Source organism: Schistocerca serialis, chromosome 11 (assembly GCF_023864345.2).
Source record: "Schistocerca serialis cubense isolate TAMUIC-IGC-003099 chromosome 11, iqSchSeri2.2, whole genome shotgun sequence".
Lineage (NCBI taxonomy): Eukaryota > Metazoa > Arthropoda > Insecta > Orthoptera > Acrididae > Schistocerca > Schistocerca serialis.
This window is the reverse complement of record NC_064648.1, coordinates 159023118-159048347: the sequence shown is the minus strand read 5'-3', so window position 1 is coordinate 159048347 and position 25230 is coordinate 159023118. Positions and strand designations below refer to the sequence as shown.

At 46.3% G+C, this 25230-nt stretch overlaps 1 protein-coding gene across 2 annotated transcripts in view; it reads right to left on the bottom strand.

Moving 5' to 3' along the window:
• The window catches only part of LOC126426795 (neprilysin-2-like), a 238528-nt gene that overhangs the window by 141495 nt on the left and 71803 nt on the right, over positions 1-25230 (bottom strand). For both annotated transcript variants that reach the window (XM_050088794.1, XM_050088795.1), the window contains exon 2: positions 2733-2866. In XM_050088794.1, coding sequence (XP_049944751.1) covers positions 2733-2866 — 134 coding nt within the window. The remainder of the gene's footprint in view (positions 1-2732; positions 2867-25230) is intronic.

Genomic DNA, 25230 nt, shown 5'->3' with positions numbered 1-25230 from the left:
GGGCAAGCGCTCTACTAACTGAGCTACCCAAGCACAACTCCTGTCCTGTCCTCACAGCTGTACTTCCACGAACGGCGAAGGTCCCGAGTTCGACTCTCAGTCTGGCACACAGTTTTAATCTGCCAGTAAGCTTGAAACGCTGCGTCGTTTGAAGGAATTACCTTGTGCACATGTGCTACGCTACCCAAAGATATCCACCCATTCTGAGATGCGGGTTGGTCGCCTAGTAACTGTTAATGAGCATCTTTGGTGGGAACTGCTAAACAATGCAGGTACCCAATAGCAATAATTTGAATAGAAACTTACTAACGAAAGACACTTTAAAAGATTTGTGTAGCGCCGAATATAGACTCAAATTACTGCAAAGAGCAGACGTTATCAACAAATTTTGTCTGCAATAACAGATAGCATCATGCCGCCTCACTTCCACATATCTTGACAAGGTGAAGAATACTGGTAGAGCATAGAAAAACGACGTCACACTTTCGCTGATCGTGGGTGTGCCAGTAGGCAGCAATAGGAGGCAGCACACTCCGTAACACATAGAATGTCACAGGGGGCTTCACCTTTTTAACAGTTCTGGAATTATTTTTTTCTTTATTTATATGGGATTTATGCACTGTAACACATACACTCCTGGAAATGGAAAAAAGAACACATTGACGCCGGTGTGTCAGACCCACCATACTTGCTCCGGACACTGCGAGAGGGCTGTACAAGCAATGATCACACGCACGGCACAGCGGACACACCAGGAACCGCGGTGTTGGCCGTCGAATGGCGCTAGCTGCGCAGCATTTGTGCACCGCCGCCGTCAGTGTCAGCCAGTTTGCCGTGGCATACGGAGCTCCATCGCAGTCTGTAACACTGGTAGCATGCCGCGACAGCGTGGACGTGAACCGTATGTGCAGTTGACGGACTTTGAGCGAGGGCGTATAGTGGGCATGCGGGAGGCCGGGTGGACGTACCGCCGAATTGCTCAACACGTGGGGCGTGAGGTCTCCACAGTACATCGATGTTGTCGCCAGTGGTCGGCGGAAGGTGCACGTGCCCGTCGACCTGGGACCGGACCGCAGCGACGCACGGATGCACGCCAAGACCGTAGGATCCTACGCAGTGCCGTAGGGGATCGCACCGCCACTTCCCAGCAAATTAGGGACACCGTTGCTCCTGGGGTATCGGCGAGGACCATTCGCAACCGTCTCCATGAAGCTGGGCTACGGTCCCGCACACCGTTAGGCCGTCTTCCGCTCACGCCCCAACATCGTGCAGCCCGCCTCCAGTGGTGTCGCGACAGGCGTGAATGGAGGGACGAATGGAGACGTGTCGTCTTCAGCGATGAGAGTCGCTTCTGCCTTGGTGCCAATGATGGTCGTATGCGTGTTTGGCGCCGTGCAGGTGAGCGCCACAATCAGGACTGCATACGACCGAGGCACACAGGGCCAACACCCGGCATCATGGCGTGGGGAGCGATCTCCTACACTGGCCGTACACCACTGGTGATCGTCGAGGGGACACTGAATAGTGCACGGTACATCCAAACCGTCATCGAACCCATCGTTCTACCATTCCTAGACCGGCAACGGAACTTGCTGTTCCAACAGGACAATGCACGTCCGCATGTATCCCGTGCCACCCAACGTGCTCTAGAAGGTGTAAGTCAACTACCCTGGCCAGCAAGATCTCCGGATCTGTCCCCCATTGAGCATGTTTGGGACTGGATGAAGCGTCGTCTCACGCGGTCTGCACGTCCAGCACGAACGCTGGTCCAACTGAGGCGCCAGGTGGAAATGGCATGGCAAGCCGTTCCACAGGACTACATCCAGCATCTCTACGATCGTCTCCATGGGAGAATAGCAGCCTGCATTGCTGCGAAAGGTGGATATACACTGTACTAGTGCCGACATTGTGCATGCTCTGTTGCCTGTGTCTATGTGCCTGTGGTTCTGTCAGTGTGATCATGTGATGTATCTGACCCCAGGAATGTGTCAATAAAGTTTCCCCTTCCTGGGACAATGAATTCACGGTGTTCTTATTTCAATTTCCAGGAGTGTAGAATGTCACAGGGGGCTTCACCTTTTTAACAGTTCTGGAATTATTTTTTTCTCTATTTCTATGGGATTTATAATCCGTAACACATAGAATGTCACAGGGGGCTTCACCTTTTTAACAGTTCTGGAATTGACATCTCGTGGAAATCGGGTTTTCTGTCGGATATCAGCCTCTTCCGAACATGATATTTCGACATCATTACTTGACATCTTCATCAGGTGTTTTCTGAGACAGTCTCAGGGACACCTGATGAAGACGTCAAGTAATGACGTCGAAATATCGTATTTGGAAGATGCTGATATCCGGCAGAAAACCCGATTTCCACGAGATGTCATCAAATCGCCAGGAAAGTCTAAGAAATTACAGTTCTGGAATTATTTTTTCTCTATTTATATGGGATTTATTTGTTGTCATGATGTTTATGTTTAATGAGCTTCTGAACCAACACTGCAGCAGTGGATGCAGATTGGGCTGCATTTGTGAAATTCCATGTATCTGAAACAATATAGATTGTGTAAAGGCCTGAATGACACAGAGGAGTCTCAGAGTGGGAAGTGACTCCAAAGAACTCTAGCCGGCCGGTTTCACCGCCAGACTCCCACCCCGCAAGCAGCAGCAGCATCTGAAGTGCAGCGAGAGGTTTGTTTACGTTTGTTTGGCTTTTGTTCTGGCAGCCATACCGGACTGGTGCTGCTGCCTGGCGACGAGGGCGCCCAGCGAGATGGCGAGCGCGCCGGCCACCAGGAGCGCCACCGTCGCCACCAGCGTCAGCCCGCGCTCCATGGCGGTGCGGCGGCCCCACCACATGGGGTTCCTGCAACACGGCAGAGCAGAGGGATCCGGTCAGCACTGCGACACGGCATGACACGACATGACTGCTTGTCCTAGCTCATCACAGAAACAGAAAATGACAATGGGATAATCACTAAAATGTAGGCTTTCACGGCCGGAAATGTCACGTCCATTATTGCTCGAGTATCATGTCGTTTTTGGAAACACAGAATCTACTCTGTAGGAATCAACATGGATTCCGGAAACAGCGATCATGTGAGACGCAACTCGCTTTATTTGTTCGTGAGACCCAGAAAATATTAGATACAGGCTCCCAGGTAGATGCTATTTTCTTTGACTTCCGGAAGCAAACAGAACACAGCGTGTTGTTATCAATGGAGAGACGTTAAAGTAACGTCTCGCGTGCCACGAAGGAGCGTTATGGGACCATTGGTTTTCACAATATATATAAATGACCTAGTAGATAGTGTCGGAAGTTCCGTGCGGCTTTTCGCGGATGATGCTGTAGTATACAGAGAAGTTGCAGCATTAGAAAATTGTAGCGAAATGCAGGAAGATCTGCAGCGGATAGGCACTTGGTGCAGGGAGTGGCAACTGACCCTTAACATAGACAAATGTAATGTATTGCGAATACATAGAAAGAAGGATGCTTTATTGTATGATTATATGATAGCGGAACAGAGACTGGTAGCAGTTACTTCTGTAAAATATCTGGGAGTATGCGTGCGGAACGATTTGAAGAGGAATGATCATATAAAATTAATTGTTGGTAAGGCGGGTACCAGGTTGAGATTCTTTGGGAGAGTCCTTAGAAAATGTAGTCCATCAACAAAGGAGGTGGCTTACAAAACACTCGTTCGACCTATACTTGAGTATTGCTCAACAGTGTGGGATCCGTACCAGATCGGGTTTACGGAGGAGATAGAGAAGATCCAAAGAAGAGCGGCGCGTTTCGTCACAGGGCTATTTGGTAACCGTGATAGCGTTACGGAGACGTTTAGCAAACTCGAGTGGCAGACTCTGCAAGAGAGGCGCTCTGCATCGCGGTCTAGCTTGCTCGCCAGGTTTCGAGAGGGTGCGTTTCTGGATAAGGTATCGAATATATTGCTTCCCCCTACTTATACCTCCCGAGGAGATCACGAATATAAAATCAGAGAGATTCGAGCGCGCACGGAGGCTTTCAGACAGTCGTTCTTCCCGCGAACCATACGCGACTGGAACATAAAAGGGAGGTAATGACAGTGGCACGTGAAGTGCCCTCCGCCATACGCCGTTGGGTGGCTTGCGGAGTATAAATGTAGATGTAGATCTGGATGTAGATAATTATCCAGGCTGTTATGCTGTGGTCGGTTGATGAATTCTGTGTCAGTTCCCAACGTTTCGTCCCCTTCTTCAAGGGGGTCTGTAGAACAGTGAGGATATTAGCCAATGCAAAACCGACGAAGAGTAATATAACTGTGGGTGAGAGAAGAGTTTTAAAACTCCTGAATGACGACGATAGTATTTTGATTCTGCCAGCTGACAAAGGAGGCGCAACGGTGATTGTGGATGTGGCTATCAGAGCAAAATTACTGATATACTGGATCCGCAAGCATACAGGAAGCTGAATAAGGACCCCACTAACAACGTTCATAGAACTGGGTCGCAGTTAATAAAAAAGTCCTCCATTGAAGAGAGTGTACCGAAAGCTCTCTGCGATTCGGTTGCACTACCACCGAGGCTTCAAAATTCATAAAGGAAATGTTCCGTTAAGACCGATACTAAGTGCCATTGGTTCGCCCACCTACTCGTTAGCCAAGTTTTTGACTACGCTGTTAAAACCACGTGTGGGCCGTACGGGCTCTTATATAAAGAATTCGACACAGTTCATCAGCAGATTGAATGGCATAGTGGTCCAGCCGGAGGACATATTGGTCAGCTTCGATGTGGTATCGCTGTTTACCATGGTTCCACTTAATGATGTATTGGAAGAGCTGGATCGAGTTTTTCCTGCCGATATTTCAGAACGGTTTAAGTGTTGTTTAACGAACACATACTTCAAGTGGAATGAACAGTTTTATGAGCAAACGGATGGCGTGGCTATGGGAAGCCCCCTAAGTCCCGTAATTGCAAACTTCTTTATGGAGAAATTCGAAGAAGAGGCCTTAGGTACTGCCAGCAAGAAACCAAATGTATGGTTCCGATACGTGGATGACACGTTTGTGTTGTGGAGACATGGCAGGGAGGAACTAAGCCGCTTCCACGAACATCTGAATAGTATAAACTTTAGAATTCAGTTTGCAATGGAGGAAGAGGTAGACGGCAAATAACATTTCCTCGATGCGCTTGTTTTCAGAAACGAAAATGGTAGTTTGGGCCGCTCAGTATACCGCAAACCCACACACACGGACCGTTATTTGCACCGGGGTTCGGACCACCACCCACAACAGAAGCGGGGTGTTATCAAGACGTTAGCGCACAGACCTAGAAATATTTGTGAACCTGAGTTGCTCGACGCTGAGATGGAACATCTCCACAATGCACTAATGAAGAACAGATATTCGTCCGCCGAAATAAAACGTGCGTTGAGACAGCCACGCAGAAACCATACTGACGTACAGGCTACTGCAAAATCTAAGGTTTTCCTGCCGTTTGTTAAGAATGTAACGGAAAGAATACGGAGGATCTTGACGAAGCGGAATATTACCGTAATTTACAAGCCCACCAGGAAGATACAGGAATACCTTAAGCCTGCCAAGGACGCTCGCAAACCATTGGAAAAAGCTGGAGTGTATAGGAGCCCATGCAGCTGTGGTGATGTTTATGTGGGTACCACCAAAAGAACTGTTTCTAAACGTTTGGAAGAGCACAAGGGAAATTGTAGAAGAGGAGAAACGGAACGATCAGCTGTTGCGGAGCATGCTTTCCAGCCAGGGAACCACAATATTCGTTTCGAGGAGACGCAAGTACTAGCGGCCACAAGCGGATATTACGAAAGGCTCTACAGGGAGGCAATCGAAATCGCTAAACACCCAAATAATTTCAACCCAAAGGAGGAGGGCGTGAAATTAAACGGTATACGGATGCCGGTGTTAAAGAAGATGTGTACCACCCGTCCACTACTGGCTGATGGCAACGGCGATCGACGGCAGCGGACAGCGGCCAATTGCACTGACGTTTTCAAAACACGTGACGTCACGCCGCGGCGCGGACACGGAATTTGGCGGCAGTCAGTAGCGAGCCAGTGGGTGTGTTGGACCTTCCATCGAGCTACGGACCCCCTTGAAGATGTCTCCCGCAGACGGGGACGAAACGTTGGGAATTGACACAGAATTCATCAACCGACCACGGCATAAAAGCCCGGATAATTATAATGGACAATGGGATAATCTCCTTGGATGCTTTCGTTCTCATCAGGGGTGTAGCAGTACCGAGTAAATTTTATCGCTGTATGTACACTGGTGTCCAAAATTATAGCAACAAACAGAAATATGGCAAGGTTGCATTTATTTTGCCACAAAACAGTATAAACAGGTGATAGCACAGTAGGAAGAATGTAAATAATACAGAACGTAATCAACTGCAACATGCATAACGTTAGACAAAAATATTCTTGGTTTTTTTTCAACTTAAAGGATTTGCACCCACATTCTGACAATTGCTTAATATGTTCAGTATCGGTTGTGACCACCTCTGGCAGCAATACAGACCTGACAACGACGGAGCATGCTGTGAATGATGTCATCAATATCACACTGAGGCAGTAACGCCCATTCTTCCTGCAGAGCTGCTCGCAAGTGTTGGAGAGTGATTAGTGGATGCTGACGTGATGCGAGCCGTCTCCACAGTGCATCCCAGACATACTCTATGGGATTAAAATGTTGTGACTTGGCAAGACAGCCAAGCCACTACGAGGTGAAGCCGAAAGGCACTCGTTAAAGCTCACGCAGGATGGCGTGAGGTCTGGAACACGTCAGGGATATGAGACTAGCAAAAATAGTACTTATCTGTTGGAATACTTAACTTTAACCCGTAATTGGTGAACATCGGTCTGATGGTACATGCATCACAAGATAAATAGCAATTGATAATGGGGCCTTGCTAGGTCGTAGCAAATGACGTAGCTGAAGGCTATGCTAACTATCGTCTCGGCAAATTAGAGCGTAATTTGTTAGTGAACCATCGCTAGCAAAGTCGGCTGTACAACTGGGGCGAGTGCTAGCAAGTCTCTCTAGACCTGCCGTGTGGCGGCGCTCGGTCTGCAATCACTGACAGTGGCGACATGCGGGTCCGACATATACCAACGGACCGCGGCCGATTTAAAGGCTACCACCTAGTAAGTGTGGTGTCTAGCGGTGACACCACATAAAATCCGCAGAGAGAGCAGGCCGCGCCATGGGTGCAATATCTTCCATTTCCTAAAAAGACATCAACCGCTAGTGCGCTATGAGGTCGAGAATTATTCGTCCATCATACCAAGTCTGGGCCCACAGCACCTTGCAACAACTACACGAGGTCCCAAGGTCTTGTCACGACACCTGACAGCACTCAAACCTTGCTGATTCACCAGTACAATTTCATGAAGAGGTGTTCCACAGGTCAATAAGATCCCTGCCCTCACCATAACGAAACGAAATAACGAAAAGTGTGAGGTGATCCACATGAGTTCCAAAAGAAATCCGTTGGAATTAGATTACTCGATAAATAGTACAAGTCTCAAGGCTGTCAATTCAACTAAGTACCTGGGTGTAAAATTTACGAATAACTTCAGCTGGAAAGACCACATAGATAATATTGTGGGGAAGGCGAGCCAAAGGTTGCGTTTCATTGGCAGGACACTTGGAAGATGCAGCAAGTCCACTAAAGAGACAGCTTACACTACACTCGTTCGTCCTCTGTTAGAATACTGCTGCGCGGTGTGGGATCCTTACCAGGTGGGATTGACGGAGGACATCGAAAGGGTGCAAAAAAGGGCAGCTCGTTTTGTATTATCACGTAATAGGGGAGAGAGTGTGGCAGATATGATACGCGAGTTGGGATGGAACTCATTAAAGCAAAGACGTTTTTCGTCGCGGCGAGATCTATTTACGAAATTTCAGTCACCAACTTTCTCTTCCGAATGCGAAAATATTTTGTTGAGCCCAACCTTCATAGGTAGGAATGATCATCAAAATAAAATAAGAGAAATCAGGGCTCGATCAGAAAGGTTTAGGTGTTTCTTTCTCCCGCGCGCTGTTCGGAAGTGGAATGGTAGGGAGATGGTATGATTGTGGTTCGATGAACCCTCTGCCAAGCACTTAAATGTGAATTGCAGAGTAGTCATGTAGAAGTAGATGTAGATGTAGATTAGGGATCCTCCTCCATACTGGTCTCTTTCCACAATGTATGGGTCCAAAAATCGTGTTCCACGTTCTCTCCAGATCCTGGTCCACCGAGAATCACTCTCCAGGCCGAATTGGGAGTCATCTGTGGAAAGAACATTGGCCGCTGTTCGTCCGTACAAGCAGCATGTCGACGACTGCGCTCTAGATGTTTCCTTCTGCGAAGACGCGTCAGAGGTACACACATAGCACGTCTTCATCAATAAAGGCCACTGTGCTGAAGCCTTCTGGACAACGTTTGCCTCGCTACAACACGGCCGATGGATGCTACGAGGTCAGATGGCAGTTGTGTCCTAACAGCCAAATAACGGGCCTCTCTTCTGAAGTCACACGTGCTCGGCCCTGCCCTGCTCTTCAGGATATGGTTTCGGTCACTATAAACTACCGCAACATCCGAAAAGCAACACAACTATTCATTTTAAGCCGTGGGGCGACATCAGTTTGTGATGATCCTGCTTCCATTCTTCCTGTGTCCCTCCCCCGCAGACAGTGTGATAGGCGTCTTCACTGTTCCATACTGTACCGCCTGTGACTGTGTACACAGCGACTGTGGGTGTGGGGCTACCCGGCAAACACTACCCTGCTTGATACGTGCCCTGACGTCATCTCAGGCGTGGTTGTCCGTTGACAGAGTGCCATCTTCCTTGCAGAACACGATTGTACGGACATCTGTTGCAGTTTGTATGATTATATCGCGAATTAGACACAGGACAGGGAAACAGTAGTTTGTTGCTTTAATTCTGGTCACCAGTGTATTTAGTACTGTTGAAACGCTAGGGACATTGACAAAATATCGATATTCCTTGCAAGAAATATCATTATAAACTGGCGATTTGGACTTACACTATATATTGATACATCGATATCGGTGGCAATATCGAGTGCCGATAATTTTATTATATACACTACTGGCCATTAAAATTGCTACACCAAGAAGAAATGCAGATGATAAACGGGTATTCATTGGACGAATATATTATACTAGAACTGACATGTGATTACATTTTCACGCAATTTCGGTGCATAGATCCTGAGAAATCAGTACCCAGAAGAACCAGCTCTGGCCGTAATAACGGCCTTGGTACGCCTGGGCATTGAGTCAAACAGAGCTTGGATAGCGTGTACAGGTACAACTGCCCATGCAGCTTCAACACGATACCACAGTTCATCAAGAGTAGTGACTGGCGTATTGTGACGAGCCAGTTGCTCGGCCACCATTGACCAGACGTTTCCGATTGGTGAGAGATCTGGAGAATGTGCTGGCCAGGGCAGCAGTCCAACATTTTCTGTATCCAGAAAGGCCCGTACAGGACCTGCAACATGCGGTCGTGCATTATCCTGCTGAAATGTAGGCCTTCGCAGGGATCGAATGAAGGTAGAGCCACGGGTCGTAACACATCTGAAGTGTAACGTCCACTGTTGAAAGTGCCGTCAATGCGAACAAGAGGTGACCGAGATGTGTAACCAATGGCACCCCATACCATCACGCAGGGTGATACGCCATTACGGCGATGACGAATACACGCTTCCAATGTGCGTTCACCGCGATGTCGCCAAACACGGATGCGACCATCGTGATGCTGTAACCGAACCTGGATTCATCCGAAAAAACGGCGTTTTGCCATTCGTGCACCCAGGTTCGCCGTCGAGTACACAATCGCAGGCGCTCCTGTCTGTGATGCAGCGGCAAGGGTAACCGCAGCCACGGTCTCTAAGCTGATGGTCCATGCTGCTGCAGACGTCGTCGAACTGTTCGTGCAGATGGTTGTTGTCTTGGAAGCGTCCCCATCTGTTGACTCAGGAATCGAGACGTGGCTGCACGATGCGTTACAGCCGTGCGGATAAGATGCCTGTCATCTCGACTGCTAGTGATACGAGGCCGTTGGGATCCAGCACGGTGTTCCGTATTACCCTCCTGAACCCACCGATTCCATATCCTGCTAACAGTCATTGGATCTCGATCAACGCGAGCAGCAGTGTCGCGATACGATAAACCGCAATCGCGATAGGCTACAATCCGACCTTGTGTGAATTCTCTGAAAAGCAATTGTAGATGTCACAAAAGAAGAAGCACTCCGATTACACAGGGGCGGGGAGGAGGGGGGGAGGAGGGAAGGGTAAAGGTGTGAATGGGACAGAAAATGTCCGATGTGAAGCAGTAGCACATCAGCTGTGTAAATCACCATTTTTAACGTAACTAGTGTGCTGTTTCTTCACATCATCATTCTTCAAAAATAGTTTCTGCGGCGCGTGGAGACGTGTGAGAGTAAATGCTGACGTATTCGGCGCAACCAACAGAAACTGCAACGTTTAGCCTCACCACGCAATTTTAAGACTACAACTTCTAGGCATATCGTTTGCAGAAATGAAAGAACAGGGAAGTCGACATGAAGTTTTCCAGAGACAACCGATACGTGACGAAACCGAACAACACACCCATGGGACAACTACTGTGCAACATTCAGTTATCATTCTTACCAAAGTGGTTATCGGCAAGTGTGAACGTTCATCGTTTTCCTTTCAGTTCTTGCTCTGAGGGGGGATAAGCATGCTGCTAGCTTGTTGATGTAAAAAATATCTAATAATAAAACAGTAATCAAATACACAGCTCTAAAACCGGCGGTATATTTACAACGTGCAATCGATATTTACATAGTCAGGTATGTCGATATTTTTTCCTTCAATATATTGATAATTTTTTGCGATTTATGAAGGGCCGGTATTGATATCTTTTTGCCCGCATCTCGTGGTCGTGCGGTAGCGTTCTCGATTCCCGGCGGGGTCAGGGATTTTCTCTGCCTCGTGATGGCTGGGTGTTGTGTGCTGTCCTTAGGTTAGTTCGGTTTAAGTAGTTCTAAGTTCTAGGGGACTGATGACCATAGATGTTGTCCCATAGTGCTCAGAGCCATTTTTTTATATCTTTTTTATATATCGATGTATCGGACTCCCGATATTTTTAAAAATATCAGCAGTCCTATAGGCGCATACCCACTACATTACTAATTACTTTCATTAGTGAATGTCATTAGGTGTAATTTTTTTAACACTTCTTGGGCACAAACCCCGAATTTATGTGCCTGTCAGCACAAATCATGTCTTACTTTATTTCCTGGCTCTGCTCCGAAAAAAAAGCTCACCAGTTTCGTCTTTCCCACTGCGCGGTGATTGCACTATACAATGAGAAAATGTGCTGAAGTATCACTAATGCGAACTCACGTAGTAAGTGACAGAAACGTGTTCGGTACTTCCTGTCACAGCTGACGAAGCCTGCTGAGAATAAGAAACCGGAGCAATACGTTAACTGACAGTTCTGCCCAAGCCGAACAGGAAATCTGGGCTCTGAAGAAAACGTGCGAGTAAGTAAAAGTTTCCAGTAGCAACGAAACGGTATTTCGAGTCTCGTGGCGTATTTGTTACTGGATAAGGAACACACACGGTGTGCTGCAGCCTAGTTATGACAGAGATCGACAGGAGGTTGCAATACAAAGATTTTTTTGGAGCGTTACGCGTACAGACAGACGCTTACATAACAACTGTGATCGTGAACCACAGCAAAGGTGCAGTGACAGAAGTCTTTGTTGGTTGATTTGGGAAAGGGGACCAAACAGCGAAGTCGTCGGTGCCATCGGATTAGGGAGGGATGGGGAAGGAAGTCGGCAGTGCGCTTTCAAAGGAACCATCCCGGCATTTGCGTGAAGAGATTTAGGTAAATCGCGGAGAACCTAAATCAGAATGGCAGGACACGGGTTTCAACCGTCGTCATCTCGAAAGCGAGTCCACTGGCCTAACCACTGCGAACACCTCGCGCGGTCGCTTCTGTCGGCAAGTGTGTGCACACTGGAAGAGAAGCGTGAAAACGTGGATGAAGGAACACAACACTTCCAGTCAGGAAAAGCAAGCAATTCTGCTTTCGCAGAACATGCTATTCAGTCGGGAAACAGTGAACTTTTTAGACCAAAAAATTTATCTAAAATGGCTAACTATTAACCACGGCGCCGGCCGCGATGGGCAAGCGGTTCTAGGCGCTTCAGTCCGGAATCGCGCGACTGCTACGGTCGCAGGTTCGAATCCTGCCTCGGGCATGGACGTGTGTGACGTCCTTAGGTTAGTTAGGTTTAGGTAGTTCTAAGTTCTAGGGCACTGATGACCTCAGATGTTAAGGCCCCATAGTGCTCAGAGCCATTAACCACGACTGTATAGAGAAGCCATCAAAATATATAAACACGGGGACCATTTTAATAGAAAATAAGCCCGAAATAGAAAAGAAGCCCCGAAACATGTTGATACACGGACAGAAGCTCTACAGAAGCGATATGCACTGAAGCGCCAGAGAAACTGGTACTGACATCAGAATGGCAGGACACGGGTTTCAATCGTCGTCATCTCGAAAGCGAGTCCAATGGCCTAACCACTGCGAACACCTCGCGCGGTCGCTTCTGTCGGCAAGTGTGTGCACACTTGATCCTTTATTGCATGATTATATGATAGCGGAACAAACACTGGTAGCAGTTACTTCTGTAAAATATCTGGGAGTATGCGTACGGAACGATTTGAAGTGGAATGATCATATAAAACTAATTGTTGGTAAGGCGGGTACCAGGTTGAGATTCATTGGGAGAGTGCTTAGAAAATGTAGTCCATCAACAAAGGAGGTGGCTTACAAAACACTCGTTCGACCTATACTTGAGTATTGCTCATCAGTGTGGGATCCGTACCAGGTCGGGTTGACGGAGGAGATAGAGAAGATCCAAAGAAGAGCAGCGCGTTTCGTCACTGGGTTATTTGGTAACCGTGATAGCGTTACGGAGATGTTTAATAAACTCAAGTGGCAGACTCTGCAAGAGAGGCGCTCTGCATCGCGGTGTAGCTTGCTCGCCAGGTTTCGAGAGGGTGCGTTTCTGGATGAGGTATCGAATATATTGCTTCCCCCTACTTATACTTCCCGAGGAGATCACGAATGTAAAATTAGAGAGATTAGAGCGCGCACGGAGGCTTTCAGACAGTCGTTCTTCCCGCGAACCATACGCGACTGGAACAGGAAAGGGAGGTAATGACAGTGGCACGTAAAGTGCCCTCCGCCACACACCGTTGGGTGGCTTGCGGAGTATCAATGTAGATGTAGATGTAGATGTAGACATGCGTACTCAAATACAGAAATCTATAAACAGGCAGAATACGGCGCTGCGGTCGGCAACGTCTATTTAAGACAGCAAGTGTCTGGCGCAGTTGTTAGATCGGTTACTGCTGCTACAATGGCAGCTTATCAAGATTTAAGTGAGTCTTAACGTGTTGTTACAGTGGGCGCACGGGCGATGGGACACAGCATCTCCAGCCGCGCGGGATTAGCCGAGCGGTCAAAGGCGCTGCAGTCATGTACTGTGCGGCTGATCCCGGCGGAGGTTCGAGTCCTCCATCGGGCATGGATGTGTGTGTTTGTCCTTAGGATAAGTCAAGTTAAGTAGTGTGTAAGCTTAGTGACTGATGACCTTAACAGCTAAGTCCCATAACATTTCGCACACATTTGAACATTTTTTGGACACAGCATCTCCCAGGTAGCGATGAAGTGGGGATTATTCCGTACGGCCATTCACGAGTGTACCGTGAATATCAGAAATCCGGTAAAATATCAAATCTCCAGCATGGCTGCGACCAGAAAAAGATCCTGCAAGAACAGGAACAACGACGACTGAAGAGAATCTTTCAACGTGACAGAAGTGGAACATCTCCCAAATTGCTGCAGATGTCAATGCTGGGCGATCAAGCGTGCGAACCATTCAGCGAAACATCACCGAGCGGGCTTTCTGAGCCCAAGGCCCACTCGTATACCCTTTGATGATTGCATGACACAAAGCTTTATGCCTCGCCTGGGCCTCTCAACAATGACATTGGACTGTTGATGACAGGAAACGTCTTGTCTGGTGGAGCGAGTTTCGTTTCAAATTGTATCCAGCGGGTGGGCGTGTACGAATATGCAAACAACCTCACGAATCCATGGCCCCTGCATTCAGGCTGCTGGTGTGCAGTTGGAGTGATATGGAATCCCTGATACATCTAGATACGACTTTGACAGATGACACGTACGTAAGCAACCTCTCTGATCACCTGCATCCTTTCTTATCCAGTGCGCATTCCGATGGACTTGGGCAATTCCAACAGGACAATGCGACACCCCACACGTCCAGAACTGCTACAGAGTGGCTCCAGGAGCACTCTGCTGAGTTTAAACTGTTACGGCGTAAAGTCAGGAGCCAGAACGCCAGCCGAAAACTAGAGAACAGAGAGGGCTGTGAAGAAGACGTCAGCCAATTGCACGCTGACCGACCCCTCTCTAGGACGACAACGCCTCTATGTGAAGAGAACACTTGTACAGCAGCATCAAGATTAGGCACTTCACGACCAGCGACTTAGGAATTCTATATACTGAAGAGATTTCTTATTTGCATGTCGCCCTTTGCTTGCGACACTTCTATGTTATTGTCAAACTTAAATATTGGCCTTGTTTTTTTTCGTAATAAAACTCACTAATACGATTTGTTTGGATTGTTTGTCTAGCGATTCGAGAAAGTAGGTTTCCTTGACCCGAATACTCGGCGACTAGGCAGGATCCAACATAAACACTCCGCTGGCCAACGAACTTCCCAGATATGAACATTATTGAACATATCCGGCATGCTTTGTAACGTGCTGTTCAGAAGAGATCTCCAACCCCTCGTTCTCTTGCGGATTTATAGACAATCTGCAGGATTCATGGTATCAGTTGTCTCCAGCACTACTTCAGACATTAGTCTAGTCCGTGCCATGTCGTGTATGCTCGTAGGGGCCCTACACGATATTAGGCAGGTCTGCTGGTTTCTTTAGCTCTTCAATGTAAATGTCTTTGGCAGATGACAGTTTGATAGCTAAGTTTCATTTTTTACAACGATTGTGTCTGCTGATAACGTGTAAACTTCTACCATGTGGCCTTTTCACGGTGCTGTCATCGGAAGGTTCTTAACGAAATAAGATGGACAAACATAGAGGAATTTTCCCAAGGGAGTGTTACGGGGCCATTGCGGAATACAATTTTTGTTAATGAGCTAGTGAGCTAGTGAATATCAAGAGCTCAGATGGAAACCCAGTTCTAAGCAAAGAAGGGAAAGCAGAAAGGTGGAAGGCGTATATAGAGGGTCTATACAAGGGCGATGTACTTGAGGACAATATTATGGAAATGGAAGAGGATGTAGATGAAGATGAAATAGGAGATACGATACTGCGTGAAGAATTTGACAGAGCACTGAAAGACCTGAGTCGAAACAAGGCCCCCGGAGTAGACAACATTCCATTAGAACTACGGACGGCCTTCGGAGAGCCAGTCCTGCCAAAACTCTACCATCTGGTGAGCAAAATGTATGAGACAGGCGAAATACCCTCAGACTTCAAGGAGAATATAATAATTCCAATCCCAAAGAAAGCAGGAGTTGACAGATGTGAAAATTACCGAACTATCAGTTTAATAAGTCACAGCTGCAAAATACTAACGCGAATTCTTTACAGACGAATGGAAAAACTGGTAGAAGCCGACCTCGGCGAAGATCAGTTTGGGTTCCGCAGAAATGTTGGAACACGCGAGGCAATACTGACCCTACGACTTATCTTAGAAAATAGATTAAGGAAAGGCAAACCTACATTTCTAGCATTTGTAGACTTAGAGAAAGCTTTTGACAATGTTGACTGGAGTACTCTCTTTCAAATTCTAAAGGTGGCAGGGGTAAAATACAGGGAGCGAAAGGCTATTTACAATTTGTACAGAAACCAGATGGCAGTTATAAGAGTCGAGGGGCATGAAAGGGAAGCAGCGGTTGGGAAGGGAGTGAGACAGGGTTGTAGCCTCTCCCCGATGTTATTCAATCTGTATATTGAGCAAGCAGTAAAGGAAACAAAAGAAAAATTCGGAGTAGGTATTAAAATCCATGGAGAAGAAATAAAAACTTTGAGGTTCGCCGATGACATTGTAATTCTGTCAGAGACAGCAAAGGACTTGGAAGAGCAGTTGAACAGAATGGACAGTGTCTTGAAAGGAGGATATAAGATGAACATCAACAAAAGCAAAACGAGGATAATGGAATGTAGTCTAATTATATTGGGTGATGCTGAGGGAATTAGATTAGGAAATGAGACACTTAAAGTAACAAAGGAGTTTTGCTATTTGGGGAGCAAAATAACTGATGATGGTCGAAGTAGAGAGGATATAAAATGTAGACTGGCAATGGCAAGCAAAGTGTTTCTGAAGAAGAAAAATTTGTTAACATCGAGTATAGATTTAAGTGTCAGGAAGTCGTTTCTGAAAGTATTTGTATGGAGTGTAGCCATGTATGGAAGTGAAACGTGGACGATAAATAGTTTGGACAAGAAGAGAATAGAAGCTTTCGAAATGTGGTGCTACAGAAGAATGGTGAAGATTAGATGGGTAGATCACATAACTAATGAGGAAGTATTGAATAGAATTGGGGAGAAGAGGAGTTGTGACACACAACTTGACAAGAAGAAGGGATCGGTTGGTAGGACATGTTCTGAGGCATCAAGGGATCACAAATTTAGCATTGGAGGGCAGCGTGGAGGGTAAAAATCGTAGAGGGAGACCAAGAGATGAATACACTAAGCAGAGTCAGAAGGATGTAGGTGGCAGCAAGTACTGGGAGATGGAGAAGCTTGCACAGGATAGAGTGGCGTGGAGAGCTGCATCAGACCAGTCTCAGGACTGAGGACAACAACAACAACAACGAGCTAGTGGATCTACATCTACATCTGTCTCTACATCGCTACTTCGCAGATCACACGTAAGTGTTTGGGAGACGGTTCATCGAACCACCTTCACAATATTTCTCTATTATTCCACTCTCTAAGAGCTCACAGAAAAAAACGAACACCTATACATTTCCGTGTGATCTCTCATTTCCTTTTTTTTATTATAACGATTGTTCTTCCCTATGTAGGTAGGCGTCAACAACATATTTTCGCATTCGGAGGAGAAAGATGGTGATTTCAATTTCGTGAGAAGATCGCTCCGCAACGAGAAACCCCTTTCACCAGCTGCGACATGTAAAATGTTTTTTTATTCTACTCTTTGATCACAATATCAGTTCTTTGGACGATGACCGGTTTCAGTTCGTCATGAGCATCCACAGATCTTTTCTACACAATGTCCTAAAGTCAAAACATATAAATATAGTCAGCACAGCATCGTCACTGACTATATTAATATGTTTTGACGATGCCATTATGCCCTTATCACTTTAGGAGATGGTGTAGAAAAAATATGAGGATGGTCATCATCGACTGAAACCGGTCATCATCTAAAGAACTGATATTGTGATAAAAGACTGGAATAAAAAACATTAGAAACCCCTTTACTTTAATGATGCGCATCCCAAATCCTGTATCATGTCCGTGACACTGTCCCCTATTTCTCGATAGTACAAAACGTGCTGCTCTTCTTTGGACTTTCTCGACGTACTCCATGAGTCCTATCTGGTAAGGATCCCACACCGCGCAGCAGTACTCCAAAATAGGGTGGCCAAGCGTAGTGTAGGCAGCCTCTTCAGTAGATCTGTTACATTTTCTATGGGTCCTGCTAATAAAAGGCAGTCGTTGGTTCCCCTTCCCCACAACATTTTCTGTCAGTTCTTTCCAACTTAACCTGTACGTAATTGTAGGTATCTAGTTGAATTACGGCCTTTAGATTGCACTGATTTATCGTGTAACCGACGTTTAACGGGTTCCTTTTAGCACTCATGGGGATGACCTCACACTTTTCGTTAATTAGAGTCCATTGCCAATTTTCGCGCGATACAGGTATCTATTCTAAATCCTTCTGCAATTCTTTTTATGTTCTGATGACTTTACTAGACGATAAACGACAACATCATCTGCAAACAACCTAAGATGGCTGGTCAGATTATCTTCTATATCACTGATATAAATAAGGAACAGCAGACGACGTATAAAGTTACCTTGGGGAACGCCAGAAGTCACTTCTGTTTTACTGGATGACTTTCCGTCAATTACTACGAACTGTAACCTATTTGACAGGAAATCACGAATCCAGTCACATAAGCGAGACAAAATTCCACAACCAAGCAGTTTCACTACAAGCCGCTTGTGTGGTACAGTGTCAAAAGCCTTCTCGAAATCTAGAAGTACGGAATCAATTTCTAACGCCTTGTCAATAGGACTCGACACGTTGTGTGAGTAAAGAGCTAGTCGTGTTTCACGAGAACGATGTTTCCTAAATTCGTGTTGACTGTGTTACCTCTTCGAGGTAATTCGTAATATTCGAACGCAATATATGTTACAAAATACTGCTGCATATCGACATTGTTGATATGGGTCCGTAATTTAGTGGATTACTACTACTACCTTTCTTGAATACAGGTGTGACCTGTGCAACTTTCCAGTCTTTGGGTACGGATTATTCGTCGAGCTCGGGCACAGCCATACCTGTCCGCCTGCTTAGCTGGGGGGTAACGCGCTCGCCTCCCACCAAGTGGGTCCGGGTTCGATTCCTGGTCGTGTTGGAGATTTTCTCCGTTCGGGGAGTGGGTGTCGTGTTTATCCTCACCATCATTTCATCCTCATAAGTGCAAATAAGACTTGGACTTGGCAGCCGAACTTCCCCAGATGGGCCTCCTGACCAACGATGCCATATGCTCATTTCCATTTTTACTGCCATACCTGAATTCGCCACAACTCTGGGTAATGCACCGTTCGACCAGCCGGCGAAATGGGGACGCACAATCAGGTCCCTTTTAGACTGCGTCAAGCGCTGATACCGCTGTCTCACACGATTACGCTGCATCTGCGTGTCCTTCACAACCGACCACAGAGATCGTGTAGTCGCGCCACATGTATAAGCTACCAGACTCGGGAACATTCGAACATCAGATACTGGATTGTAAGGCGTACCCAGGAGCAGATATAGACTCAGATCACAATATAGTAGTGATGAAGAGTAGGCTGAAGTTCAAGACATTAGTCAGGAAGAATCAATACGCAAAGAAGTGGGATACGGAAGTACTAAGGAATGACGAGATACGTTTGAAGTTCTCTAACGCTATAGATACAGCAATAAGGAATACCGCAGTAGGCAGTACAGTTGAAGAGAAATGGACGTCTCTAAAAAGGGCCATCACAGAAGTTGGGAAGGAAAACATAGGTACAAAGAAGGTAGCTGCGAATAAACCATGGGTAACAGAAGAAATACTTCAGTTGATTGATGAAAGGTGGAAGTACAAACATGTTCCGGGAAAATCAGGAATACAGAAATACAAGTCGCTGAGGAATGAAATTAATAGGAAGTGCAGGGAAGCTAAGACGAAAATGTGAAGACATCGAAAAAGATATGATTGTCGGAAGGACAGACTCAGCATACAGGAAAGTCAAAACAAACTTTGGTGACATTAAAAGCAACGGTGGTAACATTAAGAGTGCAACGGGAATTCCACTGTTAAATGCAGAGGAGAGAGCAGATAGGTGGAAAGAATACATTGAAAGCCTCTATGAGGGTGAAGATTTGTCTGATGTGATAGAAGAAGAAACAGGAGTCGATTTAGAAGAGATAGGGGATCCAGTATTAGAATCGGAATTTAAAAGAGCTTTGGAGGACTTACGGTCAAATAAGGCAGAAGGGATAGATAACATTCCATCAGAATTTCTAAAATCATTGGGGGAAGTGGCAACAAAAGACTATTCACGTTGGTGTGTAGAATATATGAGTCTGGCGATATGACTTTCGGAAAAGCATCATCCACACAATTCCGAAGACGGCAAGAGCTGACAAGAGCGAGAATTATCGCACAATCAGCTTAACAGCTCATGCATCGAAGCTGCTTACAAGAATAATATACAGAATAATGGAAAAGAAAATTGAGAATGCGCTAGGTGACGATCAGTTTGCCTTTAGGAAAAGTAAAGGGACGAGAGAGGCAATTCTGACGTTACGGCTAATAATGGAAGCAAGGCTAAAGAAAAATCAAGACACTTTCATAGGATTTGTCGACCTGGAAAAAGTGTTCGACAATATAAAATGTTGCAAGCTGTTCGAGATTCTGACAAAAGTAGGGGTAAGCTATAGGGAGAGACGGGTCATATACAATATGTACAACAACCAAGAGGGAATAATAAGAGTGGACGATCAAGAACGAAGTGCTCGTATTAAGAAGGGTGTAAGACAAGGCTGTAGCCTTTCGCCCCTATTCTTCAATCTGTACATCGAGGAAGCCATGGTGGAAATAAAAGAAAGGTTCAGGAGTGGAATTAAAATACAAGGTGAAAGGATATCAATGATACGATTCGCTGATGACATTGCTATCCTGAATGAAAGTGAAGAAGAATTAAATGATCTGCTGAACGGAATGAACAGTCTAATGAGTACACAGTGTGGTTTGAGAGTAAATCGGAGAAAGACGAAGGTAATGAGAAGTAGTAGAAATGAGAACAGCGAGAAACTTAACATCAGGATTGATGGTCACGAAGTCAATGAAGTTAAGGAATTCTGCTACCTAGGCAGTAAAATAACCAATGAGGGACGGAGCAAGGAGGACATCAAAAGCAGACTCGCTATGGCAAAAAAGGCATTTCTGGCCAAGAGAAGTCTATTAATATCAAATACCGGCCTTAATTTGAGGAAGAAATTTCTGAGGATGTACGTCTGGAGTACAGCATTGTATGGTAGTGAAACACGGACTGTGGGAAAACCGGAACAGAAGAGAATCGAAGCATTTGAGATGTGGTGCTATAGACGAATGTTGAAAATTAGGTGGACTGATAAGGTAAGGAATGAGGAGGTTCTACGCAGAATCGGAGAGGAAAGGAATATGTGGAAAACACTGATAAGGAGAAGGGACAGGATGATAGGACATCTGCTAAGACATGAGGGAATGACTTCCATGGTACTAGAGGGAGCTGTAGAGGGCAAAAACTGTAGAGGAAGACAGAGATTGGAATACGTCAAGCAAATAATTGAGGACGTAGGTTGCAAGTGCTACTCTGAGATGAAGAGGTTAGCACAGGAAAGGAATTCGTGGCGGGCCGCATCAAACCAGTCAGTAGAAAAAGTCACAGGGAATCGCAACTTTAATCATTTACAAATCCGCCAATGGTCTGTGTGCCGATACGAATGTACATTGACGTACGACCGTATGTTGTGGACGCTTCACGTTTTGTTGTCCGGGATCCTTCTTAGGTCACAGTCTACGCAGGAGACGTGAAACAAGTTTCGACGTTGTGCGCTCATCCTCAGAGTGAAGAACACGAACACCACGAAGCCGTGGCTGTTGTCTGGCTCCCGCTGTCGAGCGCCGCCGTGCCGCAACGCAAGGACGCAATTACAGTATCACCAAAGCAAGGACGAGCTGCGCCGTGATTTGCGGTCGGCTGGAAACGTGGCAGGAAGCAGTGCCCCCTCCCGCCCCCCTCCCCTACCCTTCCTCAAGTGTTACGTCAGCTTCCGACTAGATTACACGTCACACCATCCGCCTCTGACCTGCTGGGAAAAAAAGTCTGCTCTTCGCGGTCACGAACGGCATGGACACTGTCGAGCCGAAAACATCCTTTGCCTCGTGCAAATATCGTATTCGCGCCAAATTTTTATTCCTATACATTTTGCTTTTCAGGATCGATGATGATGAGAGGCAGGCAGCAGCGTAGTAGGGAGTCAGGGAGGAACTTAGAAGTACCTACAAATTTGACAAAACTTTGAGAGTTAAAAACAGCATCTAATTTGCTAAAATTGTAGTAAATACACTGAAAAGGGCGGCCGCTGTGGCCGAGCGGTTCTAGGCGTTTCAGTCCGGAACCGCGCTGCTGCTACGGTCGCAGGTTCGAATCCTGCCTCGGGCATGGATGTGTGTGATTTCCTTAGGTTAGTTAGGTTTAAGTAGTTCTCAGTTCTAGGGGCTGATGACCACACATGTTAAGTCCCATAGTGCTCAGAGCCATTTGAACCATTTGAGAACTTCACTCTGCAGCGGAGTGTGCGCTGATTTGAAACTTCCTGGCACATTAAAACTAAAACTGTGTGCCGGACCGAGACTCGAACTCGGGACCTTTGCCTTTCGCGGGCAAGTGCTCTACCATCTGAGCTACCGAAGCACGACTCACGCCCGGTCCTCACAGCTTTACTTCTGCCAGTACCTCGTATCCTACCTTCCAAACTTTACAGAAGCTCTCCTGCGAACCTTGTAGGACTAGCACTCTTGAAAGAAAGGATACTGCGGAGACATGGCTTAGCCACAGCCTGGGGGATGTTTCCAGAATGAGATTTTCACTCTGCAGCGGAGTGTGCGCTGATATGAAACTTCCTGGCAGATTAAAACTGTGTGCCCAGCTGAGACTCGAACTCGGGACCTTTGCCTTTCGCGGGCAAGTGCTCTACCATCTGAGCTACCCAAGCACGACTCACGCCCGGTACTCACAGCTTTACTTCTGCCAGTATCTCGTCTCCTACCTTCCAAACTTTACAGAAGCTCTCCTGCGAACCTTGCAGAACTAGCACTCCTGAAAGAAAGGATATTGCGGAGACATGGCTTAGCCACAGCCTGGGGGATGTTTCCAGAATGAGATTTTCACTCTGTTTAATAGTAGCCAACGTTGCCTGACTTAGTTCGTCCACATACAGGGTGTTTCAAAAAGAATATAGCCTACGTATTACAAAGTATTATTTTGTCCAAACTGTCGGTGGCTGCGCCTCGGATCGGCTATTGGAGAAACGAATACATAGTATAGTTTATATTAATAGTCGCTAGACGTCAGTTGACTACTGTTTTGCTTGGTAACCGTCATATGTTTAAAATGGCTACTCTGCCCCAGAAATCATTTTCTGTTCTCTCGTTTGCGAAGTGCAATTCAGTGATTATAGTGCAAAGACGTTTCAGGTTGAGGTACCAAACTGATCCTCCGAAGCAATAGAACATTCGCAGATGATATCGACAGTTTCTATATACAGGGTGTGTATGTAAAGGAAAGAGTCCTGGCCGCCCTCGTGTTCCTGAAGAAAATGTTGCACGAATTCAAACTGCTTTCCAACGTAGTCCGTCAAAATCAACTCTTCGTGCCAGTCGGGAGTTACAACTGCCTACAACAACAATTTGGCGTGTTGTGAGACGTCGGTTGTTTATGAAACCGTGCAAGGCACAACTGTTACAAGCTCTGCGTCGTGACGACAAACGCAAACGTGTGCCATTTTGTAACGAGATTCTTCATGCTGTTGACAATGATAACACTTCCGCACAAAGCATCGTGTTCAGTGATGAAGCGACTTTCCATGCTGGTCCTCAGGTAAACAAACACAACGTTCCAATTTGGGACTTAGAGAACCCACATGCAGCCACTGAACATTTACGAGATTCGCCCAAAATGAACGTGTTTTGTGCGATTTCCCGAACACCTGTTTACGGCTCATTCTTCTTTGATGGAAACACGATTAACGGTCAGCAGTATCTCGCTATGTTACGAAACTGGTTGTTTCCGAGGCTGCACGAAAACAACCTCGTTTTTCAACAAGACGGGGCACCCCCTCACTGGAATCGCCCAGTGCGTGAATATCTGAATGAAACTCTGCCGAACCGTTGGATTGGTCGTCAAGGAGCTGGCGAGTTAGCATGTGTCTCTGCTGGGCTCCACGGTCACCGGATTTGACACCCTCTGACCTCTTCCTGTGGGGTTTCGTTAAAGACAACGTTTATGTACCACCACTCCCACAGAATCTGGAAGAGTTGAAGAACCGGATCCGTACCGTCGTAACATCAGTGACAAAAGACATGCTTGCCAGAGTGTGGGAGGAATTTGAGTATACAGGGTGAGTCACCTAACGTTACCGCTGGATACATTTCGTAAACCACATCAAATACTGGCGAACCGATTCCACAGAACGAACGTGAGGAGAGGGGCTAGTGTAATTGTTTAATACAAACCATACAAAAATGCACGAAAGTATGTTTTTTAACACAAAGCTACGTTTTTTTAAATGGAACCCCGTTAGTTTTGTTAGCGCATCTGAACATATAAACAAATACGTAATCAGCGCCGTTTGTTGCATTGTAAAATGTTAATTACATCCGGAGATATTGTAACCTAAAGTTGACGCTTGAGTACCACTCCTCCGCTGTTCGATCGTGTGTATCGGAGAGCACCGAATTACGTAGGGATCCAAAGGGAACGCTGATGGACCTTAGGTACAGAAGCGATTGGAACAGCACATTACATCCACATGCTAACACCTTTTTATTGATCTTTTTCACTGACGCACATGTACATTACCATGAGGGGTGAGGTACACGTACACACGTGGTTTCCGTTTTCAATTACGGAGTGGAATAGAATGTGTCCCGACATGTCAGGCTAATAGATGTTCAATGTGGTGCCCATCATTTGCTGCACACGATTGCAATCTCTGGCGTAATCAATGTCGTACACGCCGCAGTACATCTGGTGTAATGTCGCCGCAGGCTGCCACAATACGTTGTTTCATATCCTCTGGGGTTGTAGGCACATCACGGTACATATTCTCCTTTAACGTACCACACAGAAAGAAGTCCAGAGGTGTAAGATCAGGAGAACGGGCTGGCCAATTTATGCGTCCTCCACGTCCTATGAAACGCCCGTCGAACATCCTGTCAAGGGTCAGCCTAGTGTTAATTGCGGAATGTGCAGGTGCACCATCATGCTGATACCACATACGTCGACGCGTTTCCAGTGGGACATTTTCGAGCAACGTTGGCAGATCATTCTGTAGAAACGCGATGTATGTTCCAGTGCTCTCCGATACACACGATCGAACAGCGGAGGAGTGGTACTCAAGCATCAACTTTAGGTTACAATATCTCCGGATGTAATTAACATTTTACACTGCAACAAACGGCAATGATTACGTATTTGTTTATATGTTCAGATGTGCTAACAAAACTAACGGGGTTCCATTTAAAAAAACGTAGGTTTGTGTTAAAAAACATACTTTCGTGCACTTTTGTATGGTTTGTATTAAACAATTACA